Source organism: Andrena cerasifolii, chromosome 3 (genome assembly GCF_050908995.1).
Source record: "Andrena cerasifolii isolate SP2316 chromosome 3, iyAndCera1_principal, whole genome shotgun sequence".
In the NCBI taxonomy this organism is placed as follows: domain Eukaryota; kingdom Metazoa; phylum Arthropoda; class Insecta; order Hymenoptera; family Andrenidae; genus Andrena; species Andrena cerasifolii.
In genome coordinates, this window is record NC_135120.1 from 17,480,770 (window position 1) to 17,500,113 (window position 19,344).

The window sequence follows — 19,344 nt, forward strand, 5'->3', positions numbered from 1 at the left end:
TTGCTCGCTTAATGCTTCTCCAGTCAGCGAGCGCAATCCATTGGTCAATAAATAATACAAGCATCGTCCAGGCACGATAAATTGCGGTTTAAACATAGATCCAACAATCACGGCGAATGTTGCACTGTTACTAGTGCCGGTAAAAGCGTTAAGCGTTGCATCGAGTCGCTCAAGATTCAAGAAGCGAGCGCGACGAACGGAAAGGTACAAGTACTCGTCCGAGTAGCGACGAACTCCGCAGAGTAAGACTGTTGGTTTAGCGGAAACGCGAAGCTTCTTCCCCGGCACACAATAGGCTCTAACGAGAATCACTCACACACGCATCAGTTCACGCAACACTCATATCTGTGAGGCCGTGTTCCAACTCGCACTAATTAGGACGACGCTGGTCGAACGACAGTGAAGAAGGCAGCTACTCCGAATCGTCTGTCCGCGAAGTAAATGTAAAAATATGCCCTCCCAAGTGGAGCAGTGGAAGTAGACAGACGAATGCAAGTTGGAACGCGGTCGGTTGTACGAACTAAAGGAAAGGAAAGCTGTATTCCTCTGGAACTCGGATTAGCCCTCCAACTGATCAGGGAAACAACTGCTACACGCGGCGTTTTAATACAGATTCAACGATTCTCGTAGGACAGATTTCTCGGTAAATAGGGTCCTGTGTTTCCACCGATCAGTGGTGAGCGATCGCCAGGATCAGAGTCCCAAAAGGAAACAGCCATCGTGCGTGGCCAAACGCTGTACAAGCCACTATAGACGCAGGTACATTTGGTAGTGATAGTGATAGCGACAGCGAGTCCATCGCGATTTAACATCGACGAGACACTGTCCATCGAATCCGAGTCGGCCAGTCGACGCTTTGGAACACGGCCAGTCACTTCCTGAACACACCACCGGTCTGGAGGAGCCACTCACCTGTAGCCCTGTTACAAGCCTCCTTGGTCTCGATCGCCTCCTGCCTCTTGATCGCCCCCATCGTCGTCATCGTCGTCATCGCCGTCATCGACGTGGTCGAGGCACGGTGTTCGCCCGGCAGGCCTGCGTCGAGCACCTTGAGGCCCAGGTCCCTGCTCGGTGTCACGATCGTCGTGGTGGTGGTGGTCGCAGTGGTACCGGTGCCAGTCGTACCTGGCGCGCTGCTCCTTGAGTCGAGAACGTCTCCAGGTCGTTCTGTCGTTGGCAACCCTCGCCCCGAGTCCGCCATCGAGCTGCGCTGCTGTTCCTGGAGCAAGCAGGCGCTCGACAACAGGTCCCACTGGCGCAGCTTCTCGCGGTCGAGCTCGAACGCCGCCGACGTCGTGGCTGACACCTGCGTGCCCGAGATCAAGCGAACCGGGGGAAGGTTGCCTTCCTCTAAAAAATGATTCGTCTCCTCGGCGGTGGCCTTCCTGTACGCCTCGTTCTGCACGTCCCACACGTACCCGCTCGCGTGTATCCTGTCCATCGAGAGGCTCTCGTAGGTCAGATCGTCCACTATCTGCACCTCCCTGCTGCCCTGATCCTTATTCGCCCTGCGCTTCACGCGCGGCCTCTCCGCCGAGTCGTCCAGGCAGTTGTCCCTTCGCAGTATCACGCTGTCGTTCACGTAGGTCGCGCCACGTGTCACCTTGTTCCGCCCCTTCGTGTCAGCACTGGAGGAGCCTGCAGGCCGAGGAGCACTCTCGAGATTGTCCAGGGACCTGGCGTTCCTCAGGCTCACTCTCCGCAGACTTTCCCTCCACAGGGAATCCTGCTCCCAAGGATCTTCGGCGCTGAAGTTGCTGTTGGAGGCAGAGACGTTGCCTGTGCTCAGGTTCTGCGAGGTTTCCTCCATCTGCGTGGGCTGAACAGTCGCCACGCGATTGCTTCGGTTCCTCTGTTCCACCAGGTTCTGAAGACCAACGTCGTCCAAAAGACCCTCCAGCGACCTGGACCTACGATGCGACGTCTGCATTCCGTGCGTTAATTCGAAGCTCTCCCGATTGCACGACTCGCCGCTCGACTTGTCCCGCAGCCCCTGGGGGTAGAGGTTCCTGGTGCTGATCTCTGCCGAGGAGATATCGGGCAGGGGATCCGTGGACTTGACCCTCCTCAGAGTGTCCGCCTCGTAAAAGTTCTTCTTGTCCACGAGGTCGACCTTGTTGTCGCCCAGCAGCTGGCACGTTGTCTTCCTCAGTTCAGCCGCGATTCGCCTGGCCTCGTCGATGTCGTCCACTTGGATCTGCCTGGGCATTTGTCTCGCGATGGGGTTCACTATCCGACCTATGTCGTTCCTCTTGTTCAAAGCCGAAGCATCGTCCCTCTGGTTATTCAGCTGAGGCAACCTGGACGTGTGGCCGATTGGCTTGCTCGATTCGTTGTCCGGTGCGATGCCACTGGCTTGAAGGTCCGAGTAGTAATAAGGAGCGCCGGATTGCTCGCTCTGAGGGCGTGCTTCGTTTGGCAAGTAGGACTGAGCCGTGGGATTCGGTTTAACGGTGGACGTAGACGTCGAAGCGGGATAGTGGCTTGAATCCTGACTGGAGGACGACCTGTGATTGGATATCATGGAGTATCGAGCTGAATCCTGGCTGGCCGATCTAGAGTGGCTGCTCTGGAACCGCTGGTCGGAGTAAGGACTCGTGTTCTGCATCGCGCTCGCTACCAAGTTATTTCCATGGTTTCCCAGGGATATCGACCCTGTAGGGGAGTGTATCGACGACTGTGCACTGGCAGGCCTCTGGCAAGCCATGGAGGTAGAAATCGAGGCAACTCCAGACGCGAAAGAGTAACTGGAATCCCTACTATGAGAGACGGTGAACAGATTGTTGTGCGAGTTCCTTTGAATCCTATAGACGCTGTCTCGCGACTGCTCGTTGTCCGATCGGATAGCTGGGGAGCCTCTGAGCGGAGAGAAGCTGACGATGTTCTCGTAATGAGTGTCGCCAGTGAAGGATTGGGAGTGCTGGTGAGAAGGAGGAACGTCGCAAACTCTCATGGAAGGCAAGCTGCTCGCCGAGCCGATCTTGCTCCCCGCGCCGTAACCCAGGGACGGCTCAAAATTCCCTAGGTTCGCTTGCCTCGAGAGGTCATGGCAGGTGGTCTTCTGAAGCTTGTCCACTACCATCATGTTCTCGTTGAAGCCGTAGATGCTGTTGTAGCTAAGATCCTTCGCGTACAAATCCACGTTGAAGGCGTCGCGAGCCTGCAGTTCCTCTAGATACTGATCGAGATCGATGCTGGCCCCGTCGAAACGGCTCCCGAGAGATTCCAGCTCGTCCAAGCTATCTAGAACCTCGCAGACCTCGCTGACAGGCCTGGTCTTAAGCTGCCTGTGCCTCGCTTCCTCGTCGGGCGTCCTCAGCTCCACCGAGTCGCTGCCGGACACGCTTTCCAGGGAAATTCGACTGTCCCTGAAGGTGGAACTGATCGTAGCATCGGAGAACCTGGACGGAGGCCTGTGAGTCTCGACCTGACCCATCGGTTTGTTCCACGACTTCGGGGAGTCTCTGTTCGAGCCACTGTCCTTCGCCGCCACTTGAGGAGAGACTTTTTTAATCTCCAGAGACTCCTGCATGTCCAGAGAGTCCAAGTCGTCGAGGGGTGGTGGAGATGTTGGAATCGGAGGAGGGGATACTAACTCGCTGTCAGAGGAGTCGTGTAATTCAGCGATCATGGTTCGACTGGCGCCTAGGTAGTAGGAAGCAGGTCGGAAAGTGTCGGACAAGCTGAACCGCGGATGTCGCGGAGCGTCGATCGAGTCGAGGTCCTTCGATGACTCGTCATCAGCGTCGGAGCTGTCGGATTTCAGGGCGGTCAAGATGTCGGGCAGATCTGTCCTCGAGTGAATGGAGTCCTCGTGGGAAGTCCTCTTCTTCAGAGACATATTTCCACCATCCTTCTCGCCATTCTCCTCCTTTTCCGACAGCTGGCTCACCTCCATGTAAACTGGCTCCATTTTGCTGTCGGAGACGCAAACGAACTCGTAATGAGGCGTGTCCAGGGTGGAGTAATCGCCAGAATCGTGCTTTCTGCCGCCTTCGTTGGGCGCCAGAAGGGAATGAGGTATACCTTTCTGAGCCATCTCCACGTACGAGCTCTCTTCGTGGTCCAAATTAGCGAACAAGCTCTCCATCATCTTTGGATTCGGTCTGTCGTCGCAGTTGGGGTCCAGTATGGCTTTCCCGGGGGACATTGGTAGATAGTGCTCTTCGGGGTTCACGTCCTCCTGCTTCACAGTGGGGCTGGTCGTTCCACTTTCCCCAGAGAACTGATCCCCGTGAGTCAACAAGGACTCCGTCACGCTGAACCTCGTGCAACTTGGATTGGACATGGTGTCCAAGTGCTCGCTGCGAATGGCCTGCTCGCTAATGCTCTCCTTGGAGGACGATCTCTTCTTGCGCCTCAAAGAGACCTCCGTCTTTTTCTTCACCGTATCGGTGTAAACGTCGCGGTCGTTGATGGGCTCGGGTACAACTTGGTCCGCCTTTATGTCCCTCTCGTCCTCCGCGTCGTCGTTCTTATCGCGCTGGTCCAAGTCGCTGCCAGTGTCGTACAGAAGGGCCTCCGAGTCGCTGAACACCCCGCGATGCTTTACCTCGTGTCGCCTGTTGTACTCCTGCCTCTGGACTTGCTGGGACTTTCTCTCGAAGTCAGCCAGCAGATCCTTCACCGACTTGTTGCTGTCGGTAGACGCCTGCTTGGCGTGTCCCTCTTTAACACTCCTGTACTTGGGGTCCATAGAATCGTACTCGCCCAGAGCGAAGTTACGAATTACCGATGAGGTCTTCTTCGAATCCAGCCTCGAGACGTGTGCCTCCGTTGCTTGAAGGGGAGACACCTTCAAGGGCTCCTGCATAGCGAGGACCTCTTTCACCGGACTAGAGTTGTCCATGCTCATTTCGAAGGATCTTATCCTACACTGGACCAAGTTCATGGTTTCCGATCTGCCCGGAGACGTCTCTTCCTCCCACGATTCCTCTTCCTCCCTGGGTCTGATGTACTGGTACGAGAATTCTTTAATAACCTTGCTCTCATCGATGTTGGTATCCCAGCCGTCCCTCTCCTTCTTGCCGGTCCACTGAACGATCTTCTGGCCGGGCCAGGCCTCGGCCACGTAGCCGAGGGACGAGCTGGAGGCTCTGACAGGTTGCTCGACGCCATACGCGCTGGACGTCTTGAGTATTCCAGAGGGTTTCCTCCTGAACTTGTCCTCGTCGAAGGAACTGTCGAAATCTTGCTCGTTCCTACTGGTCGACCTGTGCTCCGCGGCTAGATACGGCGACGAACGCTCGATTCTGTTCGTCGAGGGGAAGCTGACCTCCTCGTAGCCGGCGTCGGGGGGTATCCCACCCAAATTGGGCAGCAGGGAAGCGGTGGGGCTCGCTTTGCGATCGTTCGAGGCTCGTGGAACGTTCTGGCTCTGGCGGCCGGTTCCGGGTACGGCGTCTTGGACCGGAAGCCCCGACGAACGACTGTCTCCGACCTGCCGGGGGCTCCTTCCTGCATGCGAGGGTCTGCGCGTGCGCTTCCTCCGGACATCTCCCAGCTCTGATTCGTCCGTTACAAAATAAACACACGAGCACGTTCGTTACTCACGAGTGAGATTAATGACAACCCAACCCTCTCGATACAGGCCAAACCAGGTCACCAAAGCTGCGCTCGATCTTGATCGTTGCGAGATTCGTTCGGGCTCTACGAAGGATCTAGCGTAGTATTCTTTCATACCGACTTTTATACACAGCTACTTCTACGCGCAAAACGGCAACAGCTTAAAGACTTGGATACATCAAGTTTTGAAGCAGGCGCCCGATCCCATAGGTATCCAAGAATTGATAATATCGAACCAATCCCGCAACGATCGATCGCGTGCTCAAGTTACGCGGCAGCGTAGACACATATTACGAGCTGGAAGGTAAGTGGCGGGCGCAGTTGAATGCCTCTACGATAGTGTTAGTGATAATCCTCGGCATGCCATGCTGACCCACATTTCGCAAAGTAGTTCGGGGCTCTAGTACGAGTGTTAGGTCGTAACGGACGGTTCGACAAGTTAAATTCCAAAGGTGTTAATCGTTCCCATTCACCAGTCAGCCCAGACCCGACAGCAGCAAAGAGAAGGAGCCCCCAACGGAGAAAACGTTTGCAGATTCCGCTCATTTTCCGTTCTTTTTTTTTTGCCGTTCTTTAGTCGCTTTCCTTTCACCTTCTCAAAGATTCCTCGGCTATCTACAGACTTCCTCTGGCCCTCTCGGCGAGCGACAGTTTTGGCGATAGAAAGAAAAATACAGCTAGACAGAATAGAGGAGGAGAGCAGAGAAATGTCGAACTGGCAGCAGCAGCTCGTTCTCGATTACGAGCACTTCATACCTCGCACTGTTACGCTAGGACATAGGTTACGTTTACTCTTCATTCTCCGACGGTTCGTGTGTTCGTGTTAGTTGCCACGGTGCTGGCGAATTAATCGTATCGGTGGTTTAGTGAGGGGCATCGTGGTTCACACGGATTAATCGAACTCTTGGGTTAAAATCGTACAAAGGCACTTTATTCGAGACGCAGTGTTGAGAGAAATTATAAACGGTTCGTTTCATGCGCAGTCACGCCTGGCTCCGAGTTTTTGGTTTTGAAAACGTATCTCGAGCGAGATTACCTCTCGACGTGCAACACCATACAGAAGCATTTTTATTCGGCGGATACGCGCGTGAGCACGTCGACCGTGTTAGAGCGGTTATACGTGTTAGCGTTTGCTATCGTTCTTAGCGCAGTCCAGCTATCTACTTGGAGTCCCTTAAGTCGCAAACGCGTCGTCTTCGCGGGACCCGTTCGCCAGTAACTCCAATTATCCCGATACGCTTCAATAAACTCCATTTACGAGACTTGGCAAGGCAGAAATTTCACGGTTCTCCGCACCTGTTTACTATTCCAACAGATACCCACTCGTGCTACTTAATGAAAGCGAATAAAACCAGAACACTCGCGTGTACACGTAACAGGTTTCCCTTTTGCCAAACCACGTAAGACGAAGCGTAAGGCGTACGAAACAAACTAAAATCTGTGATCTTGAAACACAATTGCTCCGGTCCCGCGAAAGCCTCGCGTGGATCAAGCCACAACTCAGATAATAAGTTCAGGCGAGGTGTCCCTACCTTCGTCGTCGCTGGAGTAGCTGTTGTACCGCGATACGTTGGCGACGGTTCGCCGTCCGTCGGTGCTCTTGCTTCGTCCGTGCGGACGATGGACGTCCTCCCTTCTTCTGGAATGACGGCCCTCTGCTACAGACGCTTCGTGGGCGGCCAGCTCGAGGAGCGCCTGTTGCTTGTAATAGTTGGACAGCTCGTTCTGCGCCCTGCCTCTGTTTGCCGAGCCGGATGGCTTCCGGGTTAGCGGGGACTGCAGCATTCGCTGCTTCCATTCGAGCAGTCGCTTCATCGACTCCTCTCGCTGCAACGTTTCGGACCTTTTGTAAATACCCAATCCTCCCTCGCAACCCTTCGGGTTAACATCGATATACCCTTAAGGGCGGTTTAAAGGAAGGTCGGTCAAGGGGATTTGGTTCGCGCGCAGTTTTTCTAGGGACTGGAGTGGAGTACTAATCGTTAAGTGACGTCAACAAGCTTCCATTGTGAATCTAGTAACCTATATAAGGTACTTTCACCCCTAATCTCACGTTTTCACATCTGTGCATTTGCTGCGCAAGGGATTAGGGAAGTTTTATTGGCGAGTGAAAAGTGGATGGTAGAAAAGGATCAGAGGATTATTAGCAACTATTCGAAAGTAGTGGAAGGAGGATTGGAGCGCATTCCATTCACGTACGAAAGGCAAAGGAAATTGCAAAACGTCGCGCGATGTTTCATCTTGGAAGAGCCGCCTCGGGGATACAAATAACATCTTTACAATCGATGACGACGATCGAGCGGATCGCAGTGAAAGCAGAATTACGGAACCCCGCGCCGCACCGTCTACGTGACTTAAATGCAGGTACAGCGCACGTTGCGCCTCGGTATGAATCATCGCCTTAAGCTATGCAGCCTACGAATTGTTCTGTCCATCAACGAGTCAACGGACATGGGTCACGATTACGCGAGGAAAGCGAAGGGACGATTTATGAGTCATCTCCTTTGAACCTTCCGACGCCGTACACTGGCAGGCGTTCCACTGATTTCAGGCTCAACTAAATTTCGAATAATGTGTTCCAAACAACAATTTTATCACCATCGAAATTTATTCACACAAACACGAAACACTGAAGCGTCCCCGAAAGCTTGTATAATAATACTAATTCTCCCACTTTCGCTCATCAAATTAAAAAACAGCGTATTGTGACGAAAACAAAGTATGTAGTCTTCATTTCTGCTTGACAGCTCTACGTAGAATGAAAGTTCCTTTTTATCATACCCTTCCCGAGACCATATAACTTTCGTTAAACCCATTTCTTTGCAAACCAAGTCCACAAGAAATATTTCAGGCGATCAAATTAAGTGGTACGTCCTACGCACTGGTCAGACAAAACTGTCCGACTCCGAAGTAGTGGCTTCCGTTCATGGACAGGCACGCGCTGCACAGCGGGCTCGGACTAACCGTCGGCAGAGGGGAAGAGACCAAAGAGTGGACTAACCTGCTGGATCTTGCGTTCACCATCCCGCGAGTCCTGCTCGGAGGATCGTTCCCCGTAGTCTTCGTCCTCGGGATCGATGGCTGCAGGATGCCTTGTCCTCGGAAGCCGCGCGGACGCTGACCTGCAGAACTGTTGCTGCTCGTTCCATCGTCTGGTAGCGGCGTGACACACCTGGGGCACGTGAGCCCCCTGACTCGTGTGACTCGTCGGCCTGCCCCACCCCGACGACGATTCGTATTCCCGTGGAATTCTTCGAGGCACCGTCCCGTCCTCCACATGACTCAGCATTTCACGGCTGCTCGTCTCGTAGCTCTTCTCCCGCAGCGACCTCCTCAGCTTCGCTTCGCTGCTGTTCATCCTGAACCAACAGATAATTCATTCTTGCTGCGTCGTTGCTCTAATTACATTTCGGCTGGGATCGACGTCTGGCCTCTTAAGGAAGCTCGCGAATTCGAGAAATTAGGTGTCGAAAGGGTCAGTGTTAGGTGGTATTGACCTTCTGGCGCTAGATTTTGGTTTTCGCGTGCGTTTGGATTGAAGTTAGTTGATCCTTATGCTGAGAAAAGCATGGAGGAAGGAGCTAACCGAACGTTAACACTCCTGTCGATAATCAATGCTTCGGAATACATAGTACATATTGGGAAATCGATTTCCAGATAGATGGACATCGCTGCTGAGGTCATAAATAATCAGCGAACGCACAGATACTTCAATACTTCCATTACAGTATCACTGCGTCTTCGGAATTCTAATAGAGCTACGCTGCTGGCTCTATGCCAGACCATCGATACGGGCAGGACTTATAGGACAGGAGCCTCGATTATTGATACGAGACGAGGGGAAGAGCAGATCCTCGGTCCAATCAGATCAAGATCACTCGTCCGCCGAGCGATTGCTCTTGTCAATTAAGCTATCCGAGCCATCAGAGACCTCTCCCCTTATACTTTATGATCGGGGCTCAAAGAATCCTCGAGACAGTAAAAGGAAGGTGGAATGTAGAATTTGACGGAGGAAGGACTCACTCTGTATGCCTCTGGAGCGATTGGTGCATCACGTGCTGCTGATGAACGTGCTCGCGTTGTCCTCGCCTCAGCCCCGAGCCCTCCGGCAATGTTGCTATTCTACTTTCGTCGCCTCTATCGCGACTTCCCGTTACCTTCGACGGCATTGTCGCCCGCGAAAGCGATTGGTTCCTTTGTTGCTGATGATGCTGAGGCGTCTGGTGGAGGTAGACTGCGGACTGTCGCATCTGTGCCGCGTATCTGATCGGGACACACCATAAACAATATTGATCGCCAAGAGAATAGGAGAATCTCGGGGAGGAACGTCCAGTTGCTCGAGTGCTTCCAACACACTTAAGTGGAAAATATCACTCGCTGTCCAAGTTGATTGGGATCACTTTGAGGCTGCCTAAACGGAGGAGGCTTTAAGCTACATTACCTTTCTTCGGAGTAGAAATATCCATCGTTGGCAGCGTCCGACGGCGTTACTATGTCTAAGCTCGATTTAGGCCTCTGAGGACGCCGTTGCTGGTTCAAGGATTCCTCGCACTGGGGAGGGACTTGCTGGTGCGGCCTCCTGGTGGCCTCGTACTCCAAGAAGTCCGCGCTGTGTGGCCGCGGCGGTGGCTGGGCCCTAGGTTGCCTCATTATGGGCACTGTAATCGGTATAATGCTACTCTTAATTCTGTCACAGAGTTGAACAGTAATTCTTGAGCAAGTGGAAAGGCAAGCGGGACTTCCTGAGAGATGCGTACTCACCATTGGTAGGCGCGACGGGTGAGAGTAGTTGCTGCTGCTGCTGATACTGCTGAAGCTGTTGATGCTGTGGCGCGTAAAGAGGAATGGGAATGGGAGCGGGCGAGGCTCCCTTGGAGTAGCCAACAGGTCCAGCGGGTCTCTGGTAGAGCTGAGGTACCCCATAAACTTCCTCGTAGTCACCGTTCCCCCTGGCTGATCTCGGCTTAGCCGCGCTGCGGCCGTACGTGTCAGGGGTGCGTCTTTCCGTCTGCACCTGGCTGTAGCCATAGTTCAAGCCCGACTTGTCCGTCCTCAAGCTCTGCTGGGACGGCTGACTGATCCTCGTCCCGTAGATGATGCTGCTTCTGTCGTAGTCCGACATCGGACTCTTGCTGGTCACCGTTACATCAGGCGACACCGGGGACTTCCTGTAGTCAGGGTCTGGGGATGGCGTAGAGTACTCGGTGGATCCATCGGTCATCCTTCTGGGCTTCGGGGGAGCATTCGCGTAGATGGGCTGGCCGAACTTGCGAGGCATCGGTTGGACGGTCTGGACGTTGCTGGCCGTCGAATGGGCCTGCGTCTGCTGCTGCTGGACCATGTGCTTGAGCTGGTGGACTTGGTGGCTCTGCACCGCGTTCTGATGGACCAGGTGTTGGTGATGTATTGTTTGATGCTGGTGAGGGTGCACTTGCTGAGAGGACTGCATCAGCTGGCCATACTGCTGCTGCTGCGACGTGCTGGCTTGCCCGTATTGAGACTGCTGCTGAATCCAACCGTTCACCATTGGCTGCACTTCGTTTATATTGTTGTTAATCGCGTTGCCAATGTTACTGTTGTTATTAGTGCTGGTGTTGTTGTTGTTGCCGTTGCCGTTGTTCGCGTTGCCGTTGCTGCCGCTGAGGTTGGGGAAGGAAGCGGTGTTGACGCTATTGGGGCTGGAGTTGTTATTGGAAGCGTGGCTGGGGTCGTCGCGCGATTGGAAACCGTGGAAGCCAGAGTCGCTGTCATCGGCGCTCTGATTCAGGATCGAGGAGATCGAGGAGACGCTCGGCCTAGCGCTTCGCTCGCCATCGTGCTGGCCCGCTATTTCGATCACCACCGCTGCTTCGCCACCTCCGCTGAAGCACATTCAATTTGCTCATTATTCATCGATGCAAAACACATCTTTGCGCCATTTCGGTTCGACTCCATCCCGAGATCTTGAAATAAAACACCCGACTGCCGTGGATTTCGATCGAAAACGTTCACCGCGTCGTATTAATCAATGAATTCTGTCAATTTCGGCTTCGGACGACGTCGCTCTACAATCGTGACTTCTATTCTTGACAGTAATCTGGGATTGAGTGCTAATCCACTTGGTAAACTAAATTCATCGAATATCTGGCGGCTATAAACCGAGAGAATTTGTGTCCACGCTGTCCCCTGCGCTTTAGCCGCCCGAAATTTAATTAACGTAAATGGCACCGTTACACAGGGCTCTTTATTCGGGGAGCTTTACCTTATTCCCTTCAAATATCACCATCGCGTCGTCGCACGAAATTTGCAGCACGCCTGCAATATCTCCTAATCCCGACGAGTGCCCTAACTGTTCCCCAGAACTGTGAATGCAGTGTCCGTGGCCAGCGAATGTCCTCGTCCCAGAAGCACGAGCTCCGCAAACAGTTAATTGAAAAAACCGCCGGGCAAATAAATGACGGACGGACCCGAGTACAAGGGAAAGTTTCGCGGAGTCATTAGCTTTGAGAGCGCGGGGAAGCTCGGGTCGCCTGCATCGAGGCGGACTTCCTGGGCAGGAAGGATTCGTGGCACAGGGACCGACCTTGCAAACTAACCGAACGTTTCGCAGTTTTTCGGCGAGAGAGCAGCGCAGGGAAACCCTCTCCGGCCGTGTTTGTCCGCGGGTAACTTCGAGAAGGCAAACGAACGAGTTTGATGATTACACCGCGATTACGCGCGAAACGAGAGGCTGCATCCCGGCTGGTTGCGATACTTCCGAGGCGAATAAACACCGGATGACTGCCAGCAGCCACTCGGTTCATCCCTAAGAGGAAACAAAGCTAATTTCGCATTCCATTTGTTCTGCTCGGCTGTTCGTTTGCCTACGCTCGCGTCGGCTAATTGCACGGCAAACTGATCGAAACGCGCGGTTACATTTTTGTTTCAACAACCGCCTCTGATATCGCTCCATCGTAATTGCGTGCCGGCTGCGTGTCCATGACGATCATTTCACCCTTCTGCCCTCTAACACTCGTATGTATTTATAATTAGGCACGTAATATATATTTGCCAATTTGTCTGCCCCTCAATGGAGCTTTGTAATGAACACAAGCTTTCTAGTGCTAAACGAGAGGAGCGAAAACGAGAACGCATGAATTGTGTACCGAGATTCCTCTCGAGCAGAAGAGCCCCTGAAATCTGTGAAGTCCCAGTCATCAAAATGCAGAGAGGCATTCAAAGAGGTCCACGTTTGTTCGCGCAGGGAGCTCCCCAGTGGCCGGAGTGCAGAAATCGCGGCGGAATAATTACGAACGGAGGGAAGAAATGTGAAATAGACGATGAGCAATCGTTGACGGCGCTGATACGAGGAGAGCACGGGATAGATAAAGAGTGCCGCGGAGCGGAGGGGCTTCGAAAGAAACGAGGAACGAGGAATAAAGAATAAACGAAGAGACGAGAAAGAAATGCCAACGACGCGAAATAAATGATTGCGCGTATAATGCTGGCGTTGACAATGGCCCTCTCTCCACTGGGACTGCCCCCTCCTGCTCTTAGCTAATTGAAGTTCGATGAAATCGAGCTGGCTTCTGTTCGGCGTTCAATATCGAGCGATAATAAATTTCAATCTCGCGATCGAGACGACGCGATAAAAAAAAAAATTGTTCCAGCTAGAGCTACTCCTGCGAGCGCTGCCGCTACGCCTTTTTCATTAGACGTTATAAATTCTCGGGAAATCCCTCTCGCGATCACGAGGTCCCTGGAGTCCCACAGCAGGCTGAACGGTAGCGAAAAATCGTAAACAGCTAGGCAATACCGGTAGATGAGTAAATGAATATTATTCGGGCTACTGTTCAGATTTAAACTTCAGAGGATGTTGCTCGGAAACGTAGTCACTCACGGGCTGGGATCCTGAAGAAGAGTCGCCAGGGTCAATGCGTTCACCCATTGGTTCATGCTCTCCCGACTATCCGCCGCGAAGTGGTAGGTCCTCATGTTCGCGTGTTCAGCCTTGAACGCGAACTTTCGGTTGACCTTATCCTCAGGCTTGCAGACGGTCACCCTGTACGATGGCAGCAATATCGAGCCCAGCAATTTCTCTTCTTCAGGACCTGCAAACAAATGTTTTCAACCTGCAAAAAGAGGATCGACCGTGTGGGAAGGAGATTGAACCGCAGAACCACTAGCTCGATAGAAAACGCTCGTCAATCATAGCACGCGGATGAATGACGTTTAGAAAGGGAGGAAAGTAAAGAACGCGCAACGATTGATGGATGTTTCATAGCTCGGGTGCAGATTCTATCACTGCCAGGTGGTTTCTGTTTCTTTCGGAGAATCAATTTGTCGGGAATTCTGCGCATAATTAATGAAGATTGATGATAAGTATTCCCGCTGCTCGGCTGAATGTAACCATTTATCTATTTGCAAAGTGTCTCCTTTCCCCCCCCTTCGATAGCAGCTGTACACCTATTCGGAGCTTGTCCCAAGCGTGCGCCAGCCTTTGCGTCGCGCGATTTCAGAAAAGATTCCGTCTGCCTCGATCCATTTTCCGCGGGGCCAGACGAATCGCCGCGGAAAGAGTTTCGCGTGGAAAGCTACGAAGAAGCCGAGGGTAGGAGGGTCGACGTTCTCGTTCATTAATGAGAAATATTCATCCGAGTTGCCGGCACACGCAGGAAAATCCACGCGTGAAAGGAATCCGAGAGCTGGAGGGGTGAAAGGGTGGCCTAAGTGCGCGCAAACCCCGCGAACGACTCAGCCACCCCTTTGGAGGAACGCATCGCGAGATGACTCTCGTGCTTGCTCCAAGAAATTCGTCGATGCGTCCTTTGTTGTTTGTGGTCGCAGTTACGCAAACGTCTGAACGTTAAGGAAACTCCTCGCGCTAGAACACGAACTAAATTTCAGCTTGCGGTCCAAATAAGAAGGTAGACGTCGAATACTTTCATCCTCTTCAGAGACTTATTACGAACATTGTCGACTTACAGTATTTTCGAATAATATTTACTTCAAGGATAAGGGACTAGACAGTTTAAGAGGGGGTGTTATTTTTGGGCTAAAAACATAGCAAAATTTGGAATTTTTTTTTAAGAAGCTAGCGATTCGATTCATCTGAAATATGGAACATGATTTTATGCATCATGATTATGAAAATCAGCGCAAAATTGGATAGCCAAAATTAATCGTTGAGACCTTTTAGTTTGAAAACTCACCACTCTCCTTGAGGAGATCAATAAATTTTGTGATTTTATTCTGAATCATGCATAACTCCTACATTTATTATTAAAAATGAATGAAAAAATAGCTACAACTTCTTCAAAGATGCATAAAAACATGGTCCAATTTTCAGACGAATCGAATCGCTATTTTCTTTAAAAAAAAATCTGAAATTTCTGTAAGTCTTTAACCCAAAAAATAGGACCCCCCCTTCAAGTAGTTGAATTGGTACGCTCGTTTGACAAACTTTTAGTCGCGTCTCCTAATCCCTGTGTTATCGAAGTGAATCAGCTGCGAAGAATCGATGGGATGAAGCTTTCTCGAATTCTCTTGCAACGTCGATACGAAGGCACGTGCAAAGCTACTCACGTGGTTTCCATAAAACAGCCAAAAAAGTGGAGAAGAGTTTGCATCCATCGCGCCTGGCATTCGACAACCCCTCGCGACACGGACAAACGCGTCCGGAAATCATTTCACGGATGCCAGATAGAAGCCTGACAAATCGACGATTTCGATTCGACGCATCCGGAAAAAGCCCTAACGGCATTGACACGCGCTGGATATCCCGTGACGGTCGGTTCGCTGGCTGCGCGGACATAAATCACACGGAATCGCGGACAGGGAGAGGGTGGAAGATAAAAAGGGTTATAAATTTTGGCGGGAACGTCCGACTGAACGCGTGCAAGAGTGAGAGAGGACCAAGGTCCTCGGACTGGCACGTTTCTTTGCGCAATTCCCGCGCTGTTTCGCTGAGCACGAATTTCGACTGGATCCTCTCGAGAGTTCAGGGCTCACTGAAATATTCGGAGGAAGACGAAGAAAGTTTGCAGAGAAGCATCTGACAGGAATGTACCGATTGAAAAAAAAGCATTCCTTTAAAAGACAAGCCACGCAAACAGAAAAAATCCAGGAAACTATAAAGATTCGCGACGAGACCGGGGAACAGAGAATCTAATAATGCTGGTGGAGGTTTAATAGCTCTCGTCCAACGATCCACGGCCAACCGCTGGCGATATTAAAATCCCCATTAAGCGGGTTCACGGTTAGATGGGCCAAAACGCGACAGTAAATTAATTTATACCGCGGGAATAATAATCCAGACACGCATTGTTCCCATTGTGCGTCCATCATATAATATCGCGTTAATTAACAACGGTATTCAGGCAGGCGTGAACGATCGGGTGGTTTCAGTCGGCGAAAGAAAGGGAACACGGGAACGGAAATTAAGCGATTATTTACAGGTGAACACCAGCGGGATTACGGGCTTTCAAGCGAGTAGAGCAGGGCCTCGAATTGCAAAGCGATTGGCAACAGCCGCCCCACCAAATCCAGGGGCAGGTACTCGATAATTAGGGGAATCTATCGAATCGAATTTAACTAACTTTTTCACCAGTAGAATCTAACCAGACAAGTTGGCCTCTGTGCCACTTTGCCGACAAGGCCTGCTTTCCGATCAGTCCCGTTGTAATTGAATTTCGAGGATATCACAGCTTCCAGCGCGTTCATTAACCTTTTTATAACTGAGATCCAGGGGAATGTGGTTTAATCAGATGTGATCGCTTACAGAAATAGAGATGAAAAAGCGTGCTCCGAGGGGGTAAATAAATTTCGTTATAGTGGGAAATATTTCACGGCGAAAGAAAAAGGAAGGACCCTGCGGGAGCAGCTGCAAGAGTACTAACTACGAAATCAGGAAACTCGCGTAATTAGTGTTGCCGGGGAACGATCTGGCGGAGAAGAGTTAAAGCTGAAGGGGAGGAGGGTGGGGGGAAGCATAACGGGGGGAAATTGGTGGAGTGTAGCAGTGAAAAATAAAGGAGAGCCCGCGAGATGAAGGCTTGAGGCTGTGCCAAAGTCTTCTCGCGTAGCCAGCGAGCAGGAAAGAAAAATTGTTAATTTCATTACGATCCTCTTATCGGGTGTAGGAATTCAACTGAAAATCAAGGGGGTGGTAACAATAAACATTAGGAGACATTAGCAATGGCTTTCTTGCATAAAAATCGCACCTACACATTTTTACAAGTGCAACATGACAAGGGAGGCCAGTTATTTGCTCCGCGATGCGTGCACGTTCGTTTGTTTATCGGTTAGGTAGAGAAGAATGGGAGCGAGTAGCGATGCTACTGTCTGACCAGTTATATGCCCATACTACTTCCCACCGTGGTCTCCATTGCACGCTTCACCTATCTCCCAGCGAAAAGTATTATACGTCGAGCTACTATTTCCCTTCAGAAGCATTCCGCGCTTCATATTTACGCAATCAAGAAACAAAATTACTGAAAAATATACTCTGCGAAAGATACTCCGAGCAGAGGAAACCCCTCGACTCGCTCTTGCCAGCAAAAACGACGAGCAAGCGCATAACTGAAACCGAAGAAGCACACGCGTTTTAAATAGACGCAGAAAGTTCCGCGCGCATCCGCAACTTGAAGCGAAGAGGAGAGACAGGTAAATACACGGAGAAGATTGAGGAGAAGTACACGATGCCACCGTGGCAGCCAGTATTACGTACGAGTGGCGAAATTTTCGTGGAGGGCCGTGGCTGGTGTCCCTTGAACAGTGAGGCGAAAGAAGGAGCGGGAAATGCTAGAGGAGAGTGGTTTCTTTAGCGGAAAACAAGAGACGACACGTAATTCCGAGGAAAAGAAAACGAGGGTGGGCTGACCTTTGTAATAAAAGAGGCAGTACTCGGAGAGGACGAACCACCGTTTCTTCCAGAGCATGAGACCCTCGGAGCCCTGTTTGTGGAGCCAGCCCTGAAGAGCGACGGGGGCAGAGAGTGGCCTCTTCGCGGCGGGCGATCGTAAACCCTGGGAGCCGCTGCGTCTGCGAACACCCGACACCGACGCCGCCACCCCCGAGCCATCGTTCTTGCTACGTACCTGAACAGGCACCGGTACCGCCACCGCCTGGACAACCTGCAATCATTTTTTTTTTCACTCTTTAATATTCAAGCACCATCGACAGGGTTCGTGTAAGGGCGCGACAAATGGCCCTCTGCTGGGGAGAGTGCTTCCGAACTGGAGGTGTTAACGATGCGTCCACTGATAACTGGCTTTTTCGTTTGCTGCGCTATCCCGTCGGCCTTAAGCCAGTGTTTCCCAACCTTTTTTTCTGTCGCGATCCCTTTTTATAATATTCAAGTAACCTGCGACCACCCCTATAGAAGGTGACGTAAATATTTCCTTCCGTTTCTATTTATGAAAACTTAGCGTTGCATTGTGACGTCCCGACCCCACCACGGTTTCGCGACTTAGTGTCGGCGAGCGCCACCAGAGGTCTAATCTTCTCGCAAGTCCTAGGGCGGTACTCTCAGTCGCTACTTATTCTTAAGGGTAGGTTGAAGTGTAAAAATCCATTTTTTATTTTATTTTTCGAATGTTCAACCTTTCAGGAACACGTATCTAAAAGGATTTGTTGAAATTCGTAAAACTTCCGAAGTTATAGGCACTTCAGTAGCGGCAAATGCATGGGTAGGTTGGGAATCACTGCCTTAAACTTTCCCTTCAATTATTTATACTGTCAGAGATTATTTAACATTTGACTGATGGACTTTCTGGAGCGTAAAGACATATAGATTTATTTAAATCTTGTGTTGTTGTAAGCTGACAGTTTTTTTATATAGTTGCTTTTCCATGGGCAATGAAAGTATAATACAGCTAGGAGAACCGAATAATGCGAAAACAGTGGTGTATAATTTCTTTCTAAATGCAGAACAGTGAACGGGGTCAGGCTATTCCAGGGATGACGCAGTAATTTAAATGACACCGGGATAAGTTCGCCGCGGACAATAGAAATATTTGGCTCGCAGATAACGCTCAATAAATTTCTATTCAATTTACATAATTGCCAGGTCCCGGAAATTCGTGTAATTGGAAATGATTATCGTTCTCGTTGTTCCAATCAGTCAGTACGGAGTCCAGCAAAGGTCTCCCACGATTTATTATTAAAGCGAAATGGCGCGTAAATTGTAGCGGTGCCGTCGTCGATGGAACAATTTTACGAGCCGAAATTTACGACGGGAATCGACAGCGATCGTAACTCAGTGGTTATTCCTAACATTTACCCTGGCAGTTTAAACCGTGACCTTTTATTTCCAAAGCATCGCAACAATTGCCACACACTCGCTACATACTTTCGTTGGCACAACATTTCCCCTTATCCCCGTTCATTCGAAAGCTCTCCGAAGCGCGCTTCGATCGATCAGGTCGGACTGCAGGAGGGCATAGAAAAATCAAAGATTAACGTCCAATATCCCTGTAAATAACTCGAATCGGGCTCTCAACGTGCCTTCGTGCTCAGTTAAAGCGACTGATTGGTGCTAGAGCCGGCGTAAAAGGTCAGCGAACAAACGAGTCCCTGGTTTTTCTCGATTTTCGCGGAAATGCTGGACAAGCTAACGAGCTGGTCGAAACGAGACTCGAGCCAGCGTTCCTTGTACTTCCCCGGCGTAATCGGCTTCCCCGTCAGTTTGCATAGCGTAGGCCGCGGACCGATTTCCCTGGGAAACACTTGTCCTGGTTGGACGAGGAGACTCTACTCAAGTTTTTCCAGCCAGTCCATCAGCTGGCCCGAGACACGCTCCGAGAAACTCGCGGAAAGTCC

At 51.2% G+C, this 19,344-nt stretch overlaps 1 protein-coding gene across 9 annotated transcripts in view; it reads right to left on the reverse strand.

Moving 5' to 3' along the window:
* LOC143366817 (uncharacterized) overlaps nucleotides 1-19,344 on the reverse strand; it is a 200,748-nt gene that overhangs the window by 49,702 nt on the left and 131,702 nt on the right. For all 9 annotated transcript variants that reach the window (XR_013084827.1, XR_013084828.1, XM_076808215.1 and 6 more), the window contains 8 exons: nucleotides 17,405-17,657; nucleotides 13,424-13,634; nucleotides 10,327-11,426; nucleotides 10,007-10,223; nucleotides 9,589-9,828; nucleotides 8,567-8,924; nucleotides 7,098-7,392; nucleotides 913-5,505 (listed from right to left, as the gene is read on the reverse strand). Coding sequence is in view for 7 of the 9 variants with exons in the window: in XM_076808215.1 (XP_076664330.1) it covers nucleotides 913-5,505; nucleotides 7,098-7,392; nucleotides 8,567-8,924; nucleotides 9,589-9,828; nucleotides 10,007-10,223; nucleotides 10,327-11,426; nucleotides 13,424-13,634; nucleotides 17,405-17,657 (7,267 nt within the window). In the remaining 2 variants the exon portion in view is untranslated. The remainder of the gene's footprint in view (nucleotides 1-912; nucleotides 5,506-7,097; nucleotides 7,393-8,566; nucleotides 8,925-9,588; nucleotides 9,829-10,006; nucleotides 10,224-10,326; nucleotides 11,427-13,423; nucleotides 13,635-17,404; nucleotides 17,658-19,344) is intronic.